Consider the following 15,446-nt stretch of genomic DNA (forward strand, 5'->3'; position numbering starts at 1 on the left):
AATTGGAACAAAACCAAGCATAGGATTCTAGTTGGCAAAAGAACAACAGCTTATCATGCTTTAGCTGTGTGTTGTTACACGGCTTTGCTTCTCCTCTAAGCCTGACTGAGAAAATCTAAGGCGAAGAACTTGTAGCACATTTTCCATCTTTACATCTTTACGCCTTAGCAAAACAATGGCATGTTAAATCACATCTACCATTTCTACAGCAGTACGTGAATTATCCTCTTTCTCCTCCGGTGTTCGGCACAATTCATCTGCCTCTTCCCTGCATATGAGTAAACTGACATATATATATATATATATATATATATAATTATAATTTGATCATGCATGAAATTAACATGCACATACCATTAAACAAACATACTCGTAGACATGCTAAAGACTTAATAAACAAACAGCTTGGCTATTTACTAAATCTTCAAAAGACATAAATGATATAACATGATGTTCATTAGTGATTTAACACTACTTTCTTTCTTTCTTTTTTTTTTCATTTTTTTTTTAACAACTAGATCTGCTTTCTACAGTTCTCTATGGGACATACAATACTATCATAGCCAATGTAAAAGTGACTATACCAAATTTTTTTAGCACAACAAATTTTCATCAAGTAACAGTCATTTAGTCCAAGAGGGCTTTCCATGTTGCCCTGCTAACCCTACTTGTTGGGAAATTGTAGACTCTAACATGTATAAAGTTGTCAATGCCAAGTTATTTTCTTCAACCTGCCAATACATACTAAGTTAATTTATGAACTTGCAAAATAATACCATATAATGTAATGTAGAACTAAAAGATTGTGACAACGCTCTTTTTAAAAACTAGAGCAGCTTACTTCTTGCTCCTTCAACAAATCACTTATTGATGTGAAATAGCAGGTCTCTGACCCTGTGTGGCAGGTAGGGCCATCAGGCTTCCCAAGGTAAATTATCTAAAAAAGAACTTTCAGTTAAGTTGAGCTTAATAAATTAAGTAATCAATAAAGATGTCACAGAAAAAGTCATTTATAACATACAGAATCACAGGCACAATCAACCAAGATGTCATGAATGTTAATGAAATTTTTGGAAGTTTCTCCCTTTGTCCACAATGCTGCCCGTGATCGACTGAAGAATGTTGCCTTCCTAGAAGAGATAGTTGCAGCTAGTGCATCCCTGTTGACAAAGCCTTGTATTGATATGGCTCCCGTGTCAACATTTTGAGCTATAGCCACTGCTAAACCTTTGTTGTCCCATTTTATTCTGTCCAACAATGCATCAACCTAAACTTAAAATTTTTAGATATTTAGGTCCTTCCATTAAGATGTGTTATGTTTTAAAATATACAGAAGTCTGAAAAGAAGATAGAGATAAAAAACAATTACATACCATACAAAAATAACTATACTTAACTATAACCACACTTCTACAAAGGTGCAAAGTACTACATACATACTATATTTTCACAAGTCATAAAACAAAATTCCAAAATCAAGGCAAGTTAAACTAATCAGAGATCTGATCTTTAAGAATAAAATATCAAAAATCAGAAAATGACAGATACAGAGGACAGGGATTCAAAAACAAAGGGGTTTCACCACACACCACATTACTTCCAACTTGCAGATATAAAATAGGTTATGGGTGCTTACCGAGCAATCACGTGAAAGGATGCTAACATTCCTACAGCAATTTTTATCCTTTGATAATAGTAGATACAGAGCAGTGTAAGTATAAATCTGAACATGCTTTATGATAAGAAAGTGACATGACAGTTTTTGCAAATCTAGTATTGGTAGAATACAAAGGTATCCCTAATAGAATCTTTTATATAGGTTTTCACTAGTATCAAACCTAATATGTTTGCATTTCTAATCTAAAACTTCAGAACAATAACAACAAATTAAGTCTTATATCCCATAACTTTAGGGTCGGCATAATGAAAGGCCAAAAAAATAAAAGAATCATGTTACGTCATAGTTTTGAATCTTCTAGTGCCACTCATTCCTATCAAAAACAACATTTTCATCAACTTCTTTAACCCTCATCATTTCTTATTAGTTGCATCCACGTCCATGTCGTTAATTGTAGATGTATTTTAAAAGTTAACTTTTAATTTCATATTATGGATACTTTGAAGATGACTTTGAAGCACTTTATTCGACAAGCTCTTGAGTAGAGGTGGCAAAGGTCAGGGCATGGCAGGTTCATATAGCATCACTTCTGATTTGAGTTATTTCGGGTTCGATCTGTTTTCAGGTTCGAGTTACTTCAGGTTCAGGCTGTTGTTAGTTCGAGCCATTTCGGGTTCAGATCTTTTCATATTCAGGTTATTTCAGAGTTGGATTTTTGCAGGCTTGGGTTTGGACTAGTCAGTTCATTTTTAGATTTCAAGGAAGATGTAATCATTTTAAGCATGAATTTTGAGTCCAAATCAAGTTAGGGTTCAGATCTTTTCAAGTTTGGGTCATTTCAGATTCAGGTTTTTTCAGGTTCAAGTCTTTGTCTTTCTTGTTCAAATCAATTTCGGATGGGTTAGGGATCAGCTTTTTTGAGCCCGTTTTCAGGTTCAGGTTCAGGTTCATTGTGCCACCTCTACTCTTGAGATATGAAGTCTAGATGTTGCTCATGTAAGTGTTGAGTGCTGAATGCTGGTTACTTAGCCACGATGAACACCTTCCACAGAAATCAAACAAAAAGATGGAAACCCATCCTCAGAGTTTTCTTTCCTTTCTATTCTTTGCCACACAAGTAACAGTCCCTACCATCAAGTCAAAAGTAGACACTTGAATATGTCTGGTTAGACTCATGGGAAACAAACAAGCAAATTATTAAAATAATAGTTCACAGACAAACACCTAAAAATGTATCTATATTCAAACTAAGGTATATAAGTATAGAAAGTATTTCCTATGCATAAGCTTCACTACCTCACTAAAAAAAACAGATTCACAGCAGTGGTTCAACATATCCAAAATAAGATTGGCCTCATACTTGAATGTATAAATTGACTACTGAAGTAGACAGGTGTTGAGAGATGTAGTGTCCAGATGTAGCTCAAGTAATAACTAAACACATAGTATTGGGCAACGATGGACACCTTCAAGGGATGGCTAATAGATAGATTGGAAACCCAAACCATCAATTCCTTCCTTATCTTTTATTTTCCAGACATGTAACAGTCCCTACCATCATATCAAAGGTAGACACCTGACTACATCTGGTTAGACTCATAGGACGTAAACAAGTAAAATATTAAAATAATAGTTCACAGAAAAACCCCTAAAATGTATCTATCTTTAAAGCAAGTATATAAGCATAGAAAGTATTTCCAAATGCATATATTAGGTGTTATTATCATTTGCTTCACTATCTCTTTAAAAAAGGAACAGATTCACAGCAGTTGTCCACCATATCCAAAATAAGAATTGATGACTGAAGTAGAGAGGAGTTGAGAGATATAGTGTACAGATCTTGCTCAAGCAATAACTAAACAGATAGTACCGGGCAACAATGGACTCCTTCAAGGGATGGCTAATAGATAGATTGGAAAACAAACCATCAATTCCTTCCCTATCGTTTATTTTCCAGACATGTAACAATCCCTACTGTAATGGATAAGATAGGCAACTGAAATATGCCCGGTTAATTCTTAGGCACTAGTCAAAACATAATAGATGTAAACAAGAGGATAAAGTAGGAATGGTAATAACATTATTAACTGCTTTTAGTCATATTTAGCTTGGCCTGCAAATGCCAGTTAACTTACCAGTAGTAATTTGGCATCAAATATTGGCATGAGTTTTGGCAAATAAGCCAGGATTCATAGCTAAGGCAAAGTCAGTTACTAGTACAAGACAGCTAAAACCAAATCAAACTTTGATAAATTCATTTTTTCTATCCAATATCTCCATTCATTAATAGCTAACCAATCTAGCTTGTCCTTTTGCCTTCATTTGACATGCCGAATCCATTCATAAAGTATATGTATGATTAGATAGTATTTCACACTTTGGCCAAAAAAAAAAAGATAATATTTCACACTTTTCCTACTAGGATCAGGGGTAAACCTGTATTAAATCTGTGCTTTTGCAGGACTATTTAATCAACCAATGCCTTGATAGACATAGTTCATTTATATAGTACCATAAATTAAACAAACAAATAGATACTAAAAACAGTTGGCTGTTTCATCAAGCAAATACACAAAAAAAAAATGTATAACATATAAAACCATACTAAAGAAAAAGTACCTTTGATTGAAGGTTGATATCTTTCTCTAATTTCCTCGATGAAGCAAAAACAATAGCATTTATTTTTTTCTTCTTGTTGATTCCAGCACAACCACCACAGGCTTTGAGAGGAACTCTTACAGCTTGAATACAAGGAAGAGATGAATCACCAGCGAAACTTTAAATGTAAGTCCACTATATTCTAGTCATATCTATATAAAGCTGATCCAGTAAATAAAAATGGTAAATCAACATTAATAACTAAATAAACTACCTAAAGAATGTTATTAATTTAATTTAGTGAAAAAAATTGAGAGCTTCTTAGAAATGCTAAATTGAGGAAAAATATAACAAACTTAATTTTCATATATAGTTGCTCCATTGTTGGACTGCAACAATCAAAAGCTAAAGATGAGATTGAATAGAAAGCAACAAACTTTATATCGCTTCAAGGGAACGAATCATATGGGAATCAATAAAAATCCATAATGACCAAATAGTGAAGTGTTTCGGAGAATGAAGAGAAAAGAAAGGGGAGTAAAAAGCTAGCAAGTAACAAAACCAAAATGAGAGAAACCACACTTGAATAGAGAAGGCAATGGAGTGTGTTCAAGTAATCTAAATCTTGCTGAACCTGGATACATAAAAAAATTTTAACTCAGAAATAACAAATTGGTATGTTCAATATGAGAACTAAAAAAAAATACAATACTAATAGAAGAAAATTACGTAATAGTAAAAGACTTGGTGGTGTTCATTCGGTCCATAAGGTTAAAACCATAACCGAATAGCAATTAGCCAAATTAACCAAGTTACCTACTAGTCTACCATAAACCGAACCAAATCACACAATATTTAGTTTTAACCCACAGAAAACATTTGGGTTAATTCAGTAGGTTTTTGAATTAACATAATTTTAAGAGTGACTTAGTAGAAATATCTTAAAATCCTAAATTTTTATATCAAAATACTAAAATAAGCATTCCTTTTTTTATAATTCAAATAAATAATACAATTACTAAACATAAATAAACATGTAACAATTCTAACTGCTTAAGCCTTAACAAAATCAAAATTTAGTACTATAAGATGGCCATGACACATTCCCAGAAATAAATCAATATATTCATGCTGTTAACCACATTATTAAAATTTCAAACCCTATGCCGTTAACTACATGATATGCAAGGATAATAAGAATTTTCACATGCTCTTGAGTTTAAACAATAGCACAAGCTACCAGAAAAGAATTTAAGAGGGAAACAAGCAAACCTGAGATTAAAGATGAATAGAGTGAGGACTCGGCGGGGCGATGGGGACCGTTAGAGTGGGTGAAGGAACGACAGAAGGGGGCAGCAGCCAGCGGGGAGAGGAAGCAGGGAGATTAGTTTAAGTGAGTTAGGGCTGAGGGAAGATCGACCGAAAGACGGAGCAGCAGCCATCAGGGATGGCAACACATTAAAATCCACACAGGACTTCTAAATCTAGGGTTACTATGTTTTAGCATAATACTCGAGTTTTTTTTTTTTTTTTTTAATATCTAACCATACTTAATAAAAACTTATTTCCAAAATTTTACCCGCACGATTTTTTTTTTTAAATAAAAAACAAACTAAATTAAAAGAAAAGAAATAAATCAAATATTAAAATAACAACCATATCGAAAAAATATATATTAAAGACAAATAAAATTACAAAACTTATAAAAAATAAAAATAAAAAATCAATAATTTTTATTTTTATTTTTTATTTTTTAAATATTTATTTTTGAATCATTAATTCATAAAATATATATAAAGTGAAATTAATATAATAATGACTCGTGACTTTTCTTCTCTCTATTATTAATTAAATTTAAGCAATTAATAAAATATAATTTTTTTTCAAATAAGGATAATTTATATATTTTTTCTTTTCAAAGATTTATTTTTAAATCATTAAACAAATAAATATAAAAATAGAAAGGAAAAGAAATTTACTTCAACATGTGTAAAACTAAATTAGTTTTAGAATGTTTCATATCTTTTTATACAATATATATTTTTTAATTCAACCATTGAATTTATGGTCTATTTAAGTAAATCATACATTGCCAAATTTCAAGTAAATTTAAAATCTATATTAATCTATTTGTGTGATAATAATCAAATTTCAATCATTAGTTTATATTCAAAATAATATTGCTCTCAATCTAAATGATAAGAATATTGAATTAATTTGAAACTTTACATAAATGACATATTCAAGTAAGTTATTTAATCTAATGGTCAATTTATAAAAAAAAAAAAAAAAAATTATCGAATATGACATTATAAAATAGTGTAAAACAAATTAATTTTATAATTGTGTAATTTGATCCCTCTATTAAAATTAATATAATATTTTATGTGACTCTTCATATCTCTATCATTTTTCTCAAATTCAATTGTTAGTAGAAAATGAAAAGTTTTTAAAAATAAATTGATTATGAAAATATTAAAACTAATATGATAATATTTATAAATTTTCCTTATCCTCTCATTTTAATTCACTTTGATGGTAAAATATAATAAAAGTTCAAAAAGTTAATTTATATATTTTTTCTTTTTTATTTCAAAATCATTAATTATTAAAATATGAAAACATAAAAAATTAGTATTCTAACATTTCATATTTTATTTTTTATTTTCAAACAAATAATGAACTAAGGTAATGTTTGGTGCATATGATGATGGATAAGATAGAATGATTTATATCTAAAAAATAAGATTGTAAAGAGAATTAATCATCTTCTTAGCATAAGATGATTCAATTATCCCAAAATTAAGAAGATTAGTTTTAATTCATAGGATTAAATTTATATGTTTTCTTGTATACTTACAAATTACATCAATAATTTAAATTACATAAATTTTGAGGAATGATAATTTTGATCAATAAATAAAGTTACCATATTTGAATATTTCTATACATCAAACACAAGGTATAATGATATTATTTAATTTAAATTATTTATAATATTATCTTATCTTATCATATTATAATTTTATACATCAAACATACTCAAACAACTTATACTTAATATATACGAATCATTAATTAACATATTTATTGTTTGGAATCTAATTATATATATAGATAAATAGATATGCTAATTCTTTATATTCTATGTTTTATGTTAATTTATTTAAAAAAAACAATTAATATTTGCCAACATTGAAATTAATATGATGACTTTTCATATTATTATTTTTATTTAAACTAATTTATACTAAAAAAAGATTTAAAAAATTTAATATTTATATTTATTGTTTGAAAACCTAACATTATATAGAAATAACTGGAGAATAAATTATTTTTTAATATATTAAAATCAAATAAATAATAAATATTTTTACTTTCTCTTGTTTATATTTATACTCTCTAAAACATATGGTATCATTAAAAATTCGTATTTTAAGGGATCAATAATAAGAAAAATAATTAAAAAAAATTATTTTAATTAACCAAACGAAGGTGTTGTTTCAACAAAAATTTTATTTTGAGAAGGAAATCTAAATAAATAAACAAAAATATTTAGATAATCATAAGCTTTATCATTTTTACATTAAAACCAATAATAATATTTTATTTTTGTGTATCCATGTACTTAGAAGAAAAAATTTATATGAAGTTTCTATTACAATGAATTATTTTTCAAAACTCATGCATTCTAACCATGGTTTCAATAGTAAGATACAATTTATCAATTTTTTTTCAAATACAAACTCATCTTCTCATATTTTTGGTAGCCTTTGAATTAGATATCTTAATGACGATATACATGTAGCCATCAAGACCAAGAGAAGGCTAAGTTTAGCTTAAATTGATTTTCATTCTCTTTTTTGTATATGTGTTATTTTCAAAGATAAAAATTTGAAATGAAAATGATAATTTCATTGTTCTATATAAATCATCATTTAAAACCAATATTTTAACCAATAGATATGAAGCGAAAACAACAATTATATTCTTATGAATCATCATATTAAATGATGTAGATATTACATTTATTTATTATGTTATTTAATCATTAATGTTCATCTCTTTTTAATTTCTTCTTCTTCTTTTTTTATGAAGGAGATATTGTAAAGTATGGAAGTTAATGAAAAATTTATGACCAAAATTATTAATAAATAAATACCTGTATGCTTCATGTATTTATACATATGTTTCAATGCCAATTATTCGATTTTTTCAATATTCATAAGTTATCATGTGTTAAACTATAAAAAGAGCATCAGCTATCTCCCATCCAGAAAGCTAACATTTGAGAATTAAGTTTTTTATTTTATATTACATAAAAGTTATTCATTATTCATACGAAAAGATAATTATTGATTATTATAATTATTATAAGGAATATAATAATTGGTATCCATGTCAAAAACTTTTTTCTTAGTTTAGATTACTAATAATTTTATTATAACAGTGAAATTTACAAAGAATATAAGGTCATTGATAATATGAATAATTAAATATTCATAGTTATAAAAAAGAAAACATCATATTTTTTTTATTTAGATTCTAAAATTAATGAATACAAAATAATCAAATTAAATTTTGTAGTGATTTCAAAAAATTTTTAAAAATATGATTTGAAAATAATTAATTTTAAATTTTTAAAATATTATATTTTTAACAATTTTACTTCCCATTATCTTTTAAAAAATAAGGATTAAAATTTTAATTGAACAAACAAATAAAACATGTGGTTTTTGATAAATGGTACATATCATATGGAATAAAATGTAAAATTCATTATGTATGCAATTCATTTTTTTATTTGACAAGTTAGAGTTTTTTAAAAAGAGATTTTAGTTAATTAATTGTACTTGAATTAAAAAATAGTAAATATGAAAAAAATTCATTATTCATTTTACCTAATTATTATCAAATAATCATGTATATATAATATAAATGCGTAACGAAAAAGTTTTAAATGAAAACTTTTAGGTTTATTAAAATGTCATTCCAACTTCAGTATTTGTTCATTTTCATTAATGTTTTAATGTTGTTATATGCAAAAATTAGAAGTTTAATGAAACTCATTGTAATATTAATAAGTAAAATATTAAAGAACCATAAACTATTATAATTATTATTTCTTTAACTTCTACAAAATATTTATTTTTTTAGTAGTGTGCCACATAAACATACTAAAAAGAGAATGCATTTTAATTATTATAACTTGTTCTTTAAATATAACTTATTTTGTAGAATTCTTAAAGAAAATAAAAAGAAATAATATTTTTATTGTTAGGTTATTTATTACCAATTCGAAACTATTCAATGCTCAATTTTTTAATTAAAATGATCCAAAATATCAACTATAGAAAAATCGAGATTTATTTGCATGAGTAACACTTATATTTTAAGTTTTATTTTTAATATATTTATTTGAATCAATATCAATTATTTACTTTAATTTTTTAAAATATAAATAATGTTTACCATAAATTATTAAAATAATGAAGCCTTTTATTTTAACATTATAAAAAGTTTTCAAGATGAAATTAAAAATTTTTACATTTTCTTTAAAATAAATCAATTTCTTTTGTGTCAAATAAATGAATAAATGAATATTTTATTTAAAATTATAATAAAATGGATTTTTTTGCTCATTTTTAAATTTACATGGAATTTGCAAATACAATTAAAAATTTATTATCTTATATAATATGCATTTTAAAATAAATGGCACGGTAAGTTACATGCTATAAGTTTTTATAATATGATTAAGTAATAATTAAAAAATATACAAATTAAACTAATATTTAATTTTTATTTCAAACTAAAATATCTAGTTAATAAATGTGATTAAAACCAAATTACAAGTATCTTCGACATCACTACTCAAACCATCAATAAGTAATGCAAATAATAAATTAATATATCTAACAAACAAATCTATTAAAAGAGGGAAAACAATTACAATTTGAAAATGGTCTAACCGATGGTAAAGTGAGTGTCACAAAAAATAAAAAGATAACCATAAGTCATGAAGAAAATAAAAAGTTTTACAAACATTTTAACAAAAACAATTGAAAAGAATATAAATGTAAAGAAAATCAAAAGTTAAGAACTTATATAAATGTAACGTAGCCAAAAGTTTAAAAAATAACAAGCTAAACAGTTAAATTTTATGTAATAAATTTAAAAGATTTAGGCTTTATGTGAAATTTTTTGTAATCAAATACTACATAATTTAACATGGCATTTATTGAAAAAAAAAGAGTTTTATTATTTTATTTCATAAGGTAAAAACAAATTTAATAAAAAAGATTTTAATAAATCAATCGTATTTGAATTTAAAAATTGTAAAAATGAGAAAAGCTTATTATTTAAATTTGTATAATTATCATCAAACAATCATGTAGATATAATATGAATTTAATGGAAGAGCTTCTAGGGAAAAATTTTAGAAGTATTTATTAAAATATCCTTTCAACTCCAATATTTTTCTATTTCTATTAATATTTCAATATATTTATAAGAAAAATAGAAATTTAGTGAAGCTCAACAAAATGATGAGTAAATATTAAATAATCAAAAAGATATTATTGTTTCTTTAATTTTCACAAAATATTTATTTTATAATAACAGACTATATTAAACATATAAAAAGGAAAAAATATTTTAATTATAACTTGTTATTTAAATATAACATATTTTGTAGAGTTTTTAAAGCAAATAAAAAAATAATATTTTTGAGTGTCACGTCATTTACTACAAATTCGAAATTTATCATACTTAACCTTTTTTTAATTAAAATAATGATAAAATCAACTATAAAAATCACTGAATTATTTGCATGAGTAGTACTTATTGTTTAAACTTTCTTTTTTTAATATTTTTATTCGAACCAATGTTAATTATTTATTTAATTTTTTTAAAAATATAAATAATATTAATCATAAATTATTATGAGAATGAAACTTTTATTTTAAGACCCTAAAATATTGCAACATGAAAGTTTAAAATCTTTGCATCCTCTTAAAAATAAATTATTTTTGTGTTAAATAAATGATTAAATAAAAAACTTTATTAAAGATTATAATAAATGGAACTTTCTTTTTCTTATTTTCATATTTATATGGAATTTGGTAAAATGTAATTAGAAAATATTATTTTATATGATATACATTGTAATATAATGTTATCTACAACATACATCTTATGTGTCTTTTAGAAATGACTCCATAAGGTACATGTTGCAAATTTTTTTAAAATAAAATTATTAAGTAATAATTAAAAAAAATATTACATTAATATCTTTAACATATATCACTATTCAAACTATCAATAACAAATGTAAATAACAAATTAATATATCCCACAACAAAATAAATTCAAAAAGGCAAAAAAATAATAATAACAATTTAAAAATAGTATAACTAATAATAAATTGAACGTACCTCAAACATCACAACATTTAATTATAACTTTCCAACAGAAAAATATATTTTATATTTTATGGTTACTACAAATAAATGAGATTTATTACTAAAAAATGTGGAAATTAAAATTTTAATTTTGATAGAATTCTATTTGCTTACATGAATTGATTACAACTACTTGGAATCTAACAATTAACATAAAAAAAAAAAATTAATCAAAAAAAAATCACAACTATATCGTAAAAAATAAGAAAGACAAACTAACATAATATTAAACAATAGCTGTAACATGAAACTTATAAAATAACATGCGAGTAAATTGTACTTTTTATTCTCAATTAAATTAATGTATAAATTTACTTATCTAGCTAATATAATTCATATGGAAATTTATTAAATAGATAAACTTAAAAATTAGTACAAAATAATACAACATGAATTTTGTAAGAAGTAAAGATATAATATAAAAATCTTTAACTCTTTTGACAAATCCATTTATAGAAAAGGAACATATTATTAATAGTTTTTAGAAAAAAATAATAAATAAGTGATTAAAATAATAAAAAAATTATATCTTTACTCTAAGATTAAAAAATTCTTAAAAAATGAAAATAAATAAAATTAATATATTAAAGAAATTAAAATATAAATTTTATAAGAAATAAAAAATTAAATTAAAACCTTTAATATTTTTAAGCTTTTCATCTATAAAAATGAACAGATCATTGATAATCCCATCAGGAAGATATCTTTATACAAAAATTATAAGCTTAGTTATTTAAATTAAAATCCTAAAAATCACTATTAAAAAATCTTTAAAATAAAAAAATAATAATAAAAATATTTTTTGAGGAACTAAAAAAAAATATATTTAATCTATCTCAATATTTCATCCATAAAAAGGTAAAACACTAAAAATTACTCTAAAAATCTTTAAAATAAAAATATAAAAAAATATGAATTTTATAAAGAAAAAAATAAATTAAAAATATTTAATATTTTTCACCTTTTATCTATAAAAAGGACTAGATTGTTAATGGCTAAGTGTTGTATAAAGACAAAAATAATAATAAAACAATAAAAAAATCTTTAAATTGAAGATTGAAAAAAATTCAACAAGATTAAAATAAATACAATTAAAATTTTAAGAGATTAAAATATAGATTTTAGAAGAATAAAAAAAATACTCTTTTAACTTTTAGATTAAAAAATATTGAAAAAAATATTTAATTTTTTAAATGAATTCGTTGTGAGGAAACACAATATAACTCAAATACAACTATGAGCTTAAGAAAATGTATAATAAAATTAATAAAGAAACCATTAATTCAAAAATTATAATATTTTTAAATAAATCAAGTCATAACTACTATGAAAAGAATTAGGAACCAACAAAATAGTGAAAATGTCATAAAAAAAAGATAACTATTAGCTATCAATGAAATAATTATAGCAACTTAAAATTTATTTTGCAATTTTTATGTATTGACTATTCTTTGAAACTCTTAGCAATCAAAGAAGTATAACAATTTGAGATTCATTTCCCAAAACTAAGTGTTTATTTTAATACTCAAAAATAAAATTTTCCTATAAATTAGTACTTGTAAATTTTTCGCTAAAGCAAAAAGAAATGATTAAAATAATATTTAATAAAAATTTATTTTTTATAAAATAAATCATCATTCATATAATATTGTCAATATAAAAAATATTTAAAAAAACTTAAATCTTGAAGGCATAACATCATGAAATTTATGGACTTGTTACCAAAAGTTTGATAATGAAACAAATTTATGCGAATAATAATACCAATAATATCTAATGAAAAATTTTGAAATAAAAAATTTTTTTAAAGAAAAAACAAAACTCAAAATCCATAATAAATTATAAAAAAAAAAAAACTATTAAACACTTATATAAGTTGAACTCTAATCAAAATAATAATAACTAACTAAAAATAATATATCATGGAATATTTATACTTTCATCAAGCATCTCTTTGATAATGGTAACAATACAATTAATTATATCATTTGCAATAATTATTTGACAATCGTTTTTATTTTTTATAATAAAATTTTTTTAATATAATATAAAACTCCTTCCTAAATCTTATTCTTCAATATATATATATATATATATATATATATATATTAAAACTCTATAGAATATCACGAATAGACCTATTCATGGGTCGAGCAGCCCACCCTAACCCAAAATCTTGCTTGAAATTTTGAAGAGTTTAAACATGAATATTAAATCTGTTAAATGCGTTTGGACAAATAAATAAGATTCGATAAAAAATAAGGTCGGGCTTGGATTTCACCATTTAAAGTTTAGATTCGTCTGGTTTGACCCAAAAATTAAAAAAATATTTTTTATTATAATGGGATAAATCCATTTGCTTTATTTTTTATAATGTAGAATGTCTATTTATTTTATTAATTGTAATATGATAAAACTCATTTTTTTATACAAAATAATGATATAATTTTAAATTACATTTAACAAAATTAAAATTGGACTCAAACTCAAGTGACTCATAAATTTAATTAAAATTAATTAAATTAGTTAAATTAATAATTTATATAAAATAACTCTTTTCCTCAATTTTAAATATAAGTATTTTAGACAGGTTTTATTCAATTTTAAATATCTTTATTAGTATATGTAAAAACGAGTTTGGACAAACAATGAGACCAAAAAAATCAAGTCAAGTTGGGTCTGAGCTTGCTTAAAATGTTGAAATATCATGATAGGTCTGACCTGAATCCAACCCATGAGCAAGTCTAATTATAAATATAAAATTTTTAGGTAAGTATAAAAAATGATAAAATAAATCAAAGTAATGAAAATAAAAACAAAAATAAATTTATTTATGTACTTTTTTATCAACCAACATCATTTTTATGCTAACAAATTACTTAATCTTATAATTATAAATATCCTACAATCAATAAATATATTCAGATTGGATAAAAAATAAACTTTAAATGAAAAATATGACCATGACAAAATATATATCTCTCTCTCTCTCTCTCTCTCTCTATATATATATATATATATATATATATATATAATACCAACACTACAAAAATACACCCTAAAATTTCTTGAAATGCCAAATACAAAAAATTATAGATCATAACCAAAAAAGTAAAAATTACAAAAATACAAATACAACAAAAAAACCCTACATGATTTGAAGAAAAAATATAATACATATATGAAATACACTTGTATAACTTTTTCATCCTTAAAAAGAAGATAAAAAATTATAAGGTATAAGACAATTAAAAATAAAAAATTATAAAGGTTAGAAACCCAAAAGTTTTAATAAATTTTAACAAGCAATGATTTTAAAAAACACGAATAAAAAAAATAAAAAATTAAGAATTCATATAATATTAAACAACCAAAAGCTTATATGTTTATGTAATAAAATTAGAAAATATAAATTTAGAATTTATATAAAATACTTAACATTTATTATAAAATATTTGAGTTTTATATATTTATATGATAGGATAGTTTTTCCGTTCAGAATAATTTTTTGTAATGTTATATTTTCTCTGACTTTTGCAATTAAAAGAAAAAAACCAAATGACAGTTGAGTCAAATTCATCACCTCTCTCCGTCTTTTGAAAAAAAAAAAAAAAAACTCCTCACTCTGTGTTTTTAATGGATCGAGATTAAAAAAATTGACTTTCAATCTAGACCAAAAATAATTTTTTTTAGATAATGAATTTAGATTAATCATTTTTTTTTCATTTTAAACAAATTTCATAATCAATGAATATGTTTAGATAAAC

General features: G+C 23.7%; 1 protein-coding gene across 1 annotated transcript; it reads right to left on the reverse strand.

Annotated features, from left to right (window-relative positions):
- Positions 1–390: 390 nt before the first annotated feature.
- Positions 391–5,600, reverse strand: LOC111290183 (histidine biosynthesis bifunctional protein hisIE, chloroplastic-like; the record flags this gene model as incomplete). Its single annotated transcript, XM_089768722.1, has 7 exons — positions 391–731; positions 842–937; positions 1,022–1,267; positions 1,637–1,684; positions 4,238–4,352; positions 4,799–4,850; positions 5,489–5,600. Coding segments are annotated over 7 exons (777 nt in total), but the record flags the coding sequence as incomplete, so codon positions are not given.
- Positions 5,601–15,446: the final 9,846 nt, after the last annotated feature.

Source organism: Durio zibethinus, chromosome 11 (genome assembly GCF_047325235.1).
Source record: "Durio zibethinus cultivar Kanyao isolate XHJ-2024 chromosome 11, ASM4732523v1, whole genome shotgun sequence".
Classification (NCBI taxonomy): Eukaryota; Viridiplantae; Streptophyta; class Magnoliopsida; order Malvales; family Malvaceae; genus Durio; species Durio zibethinus.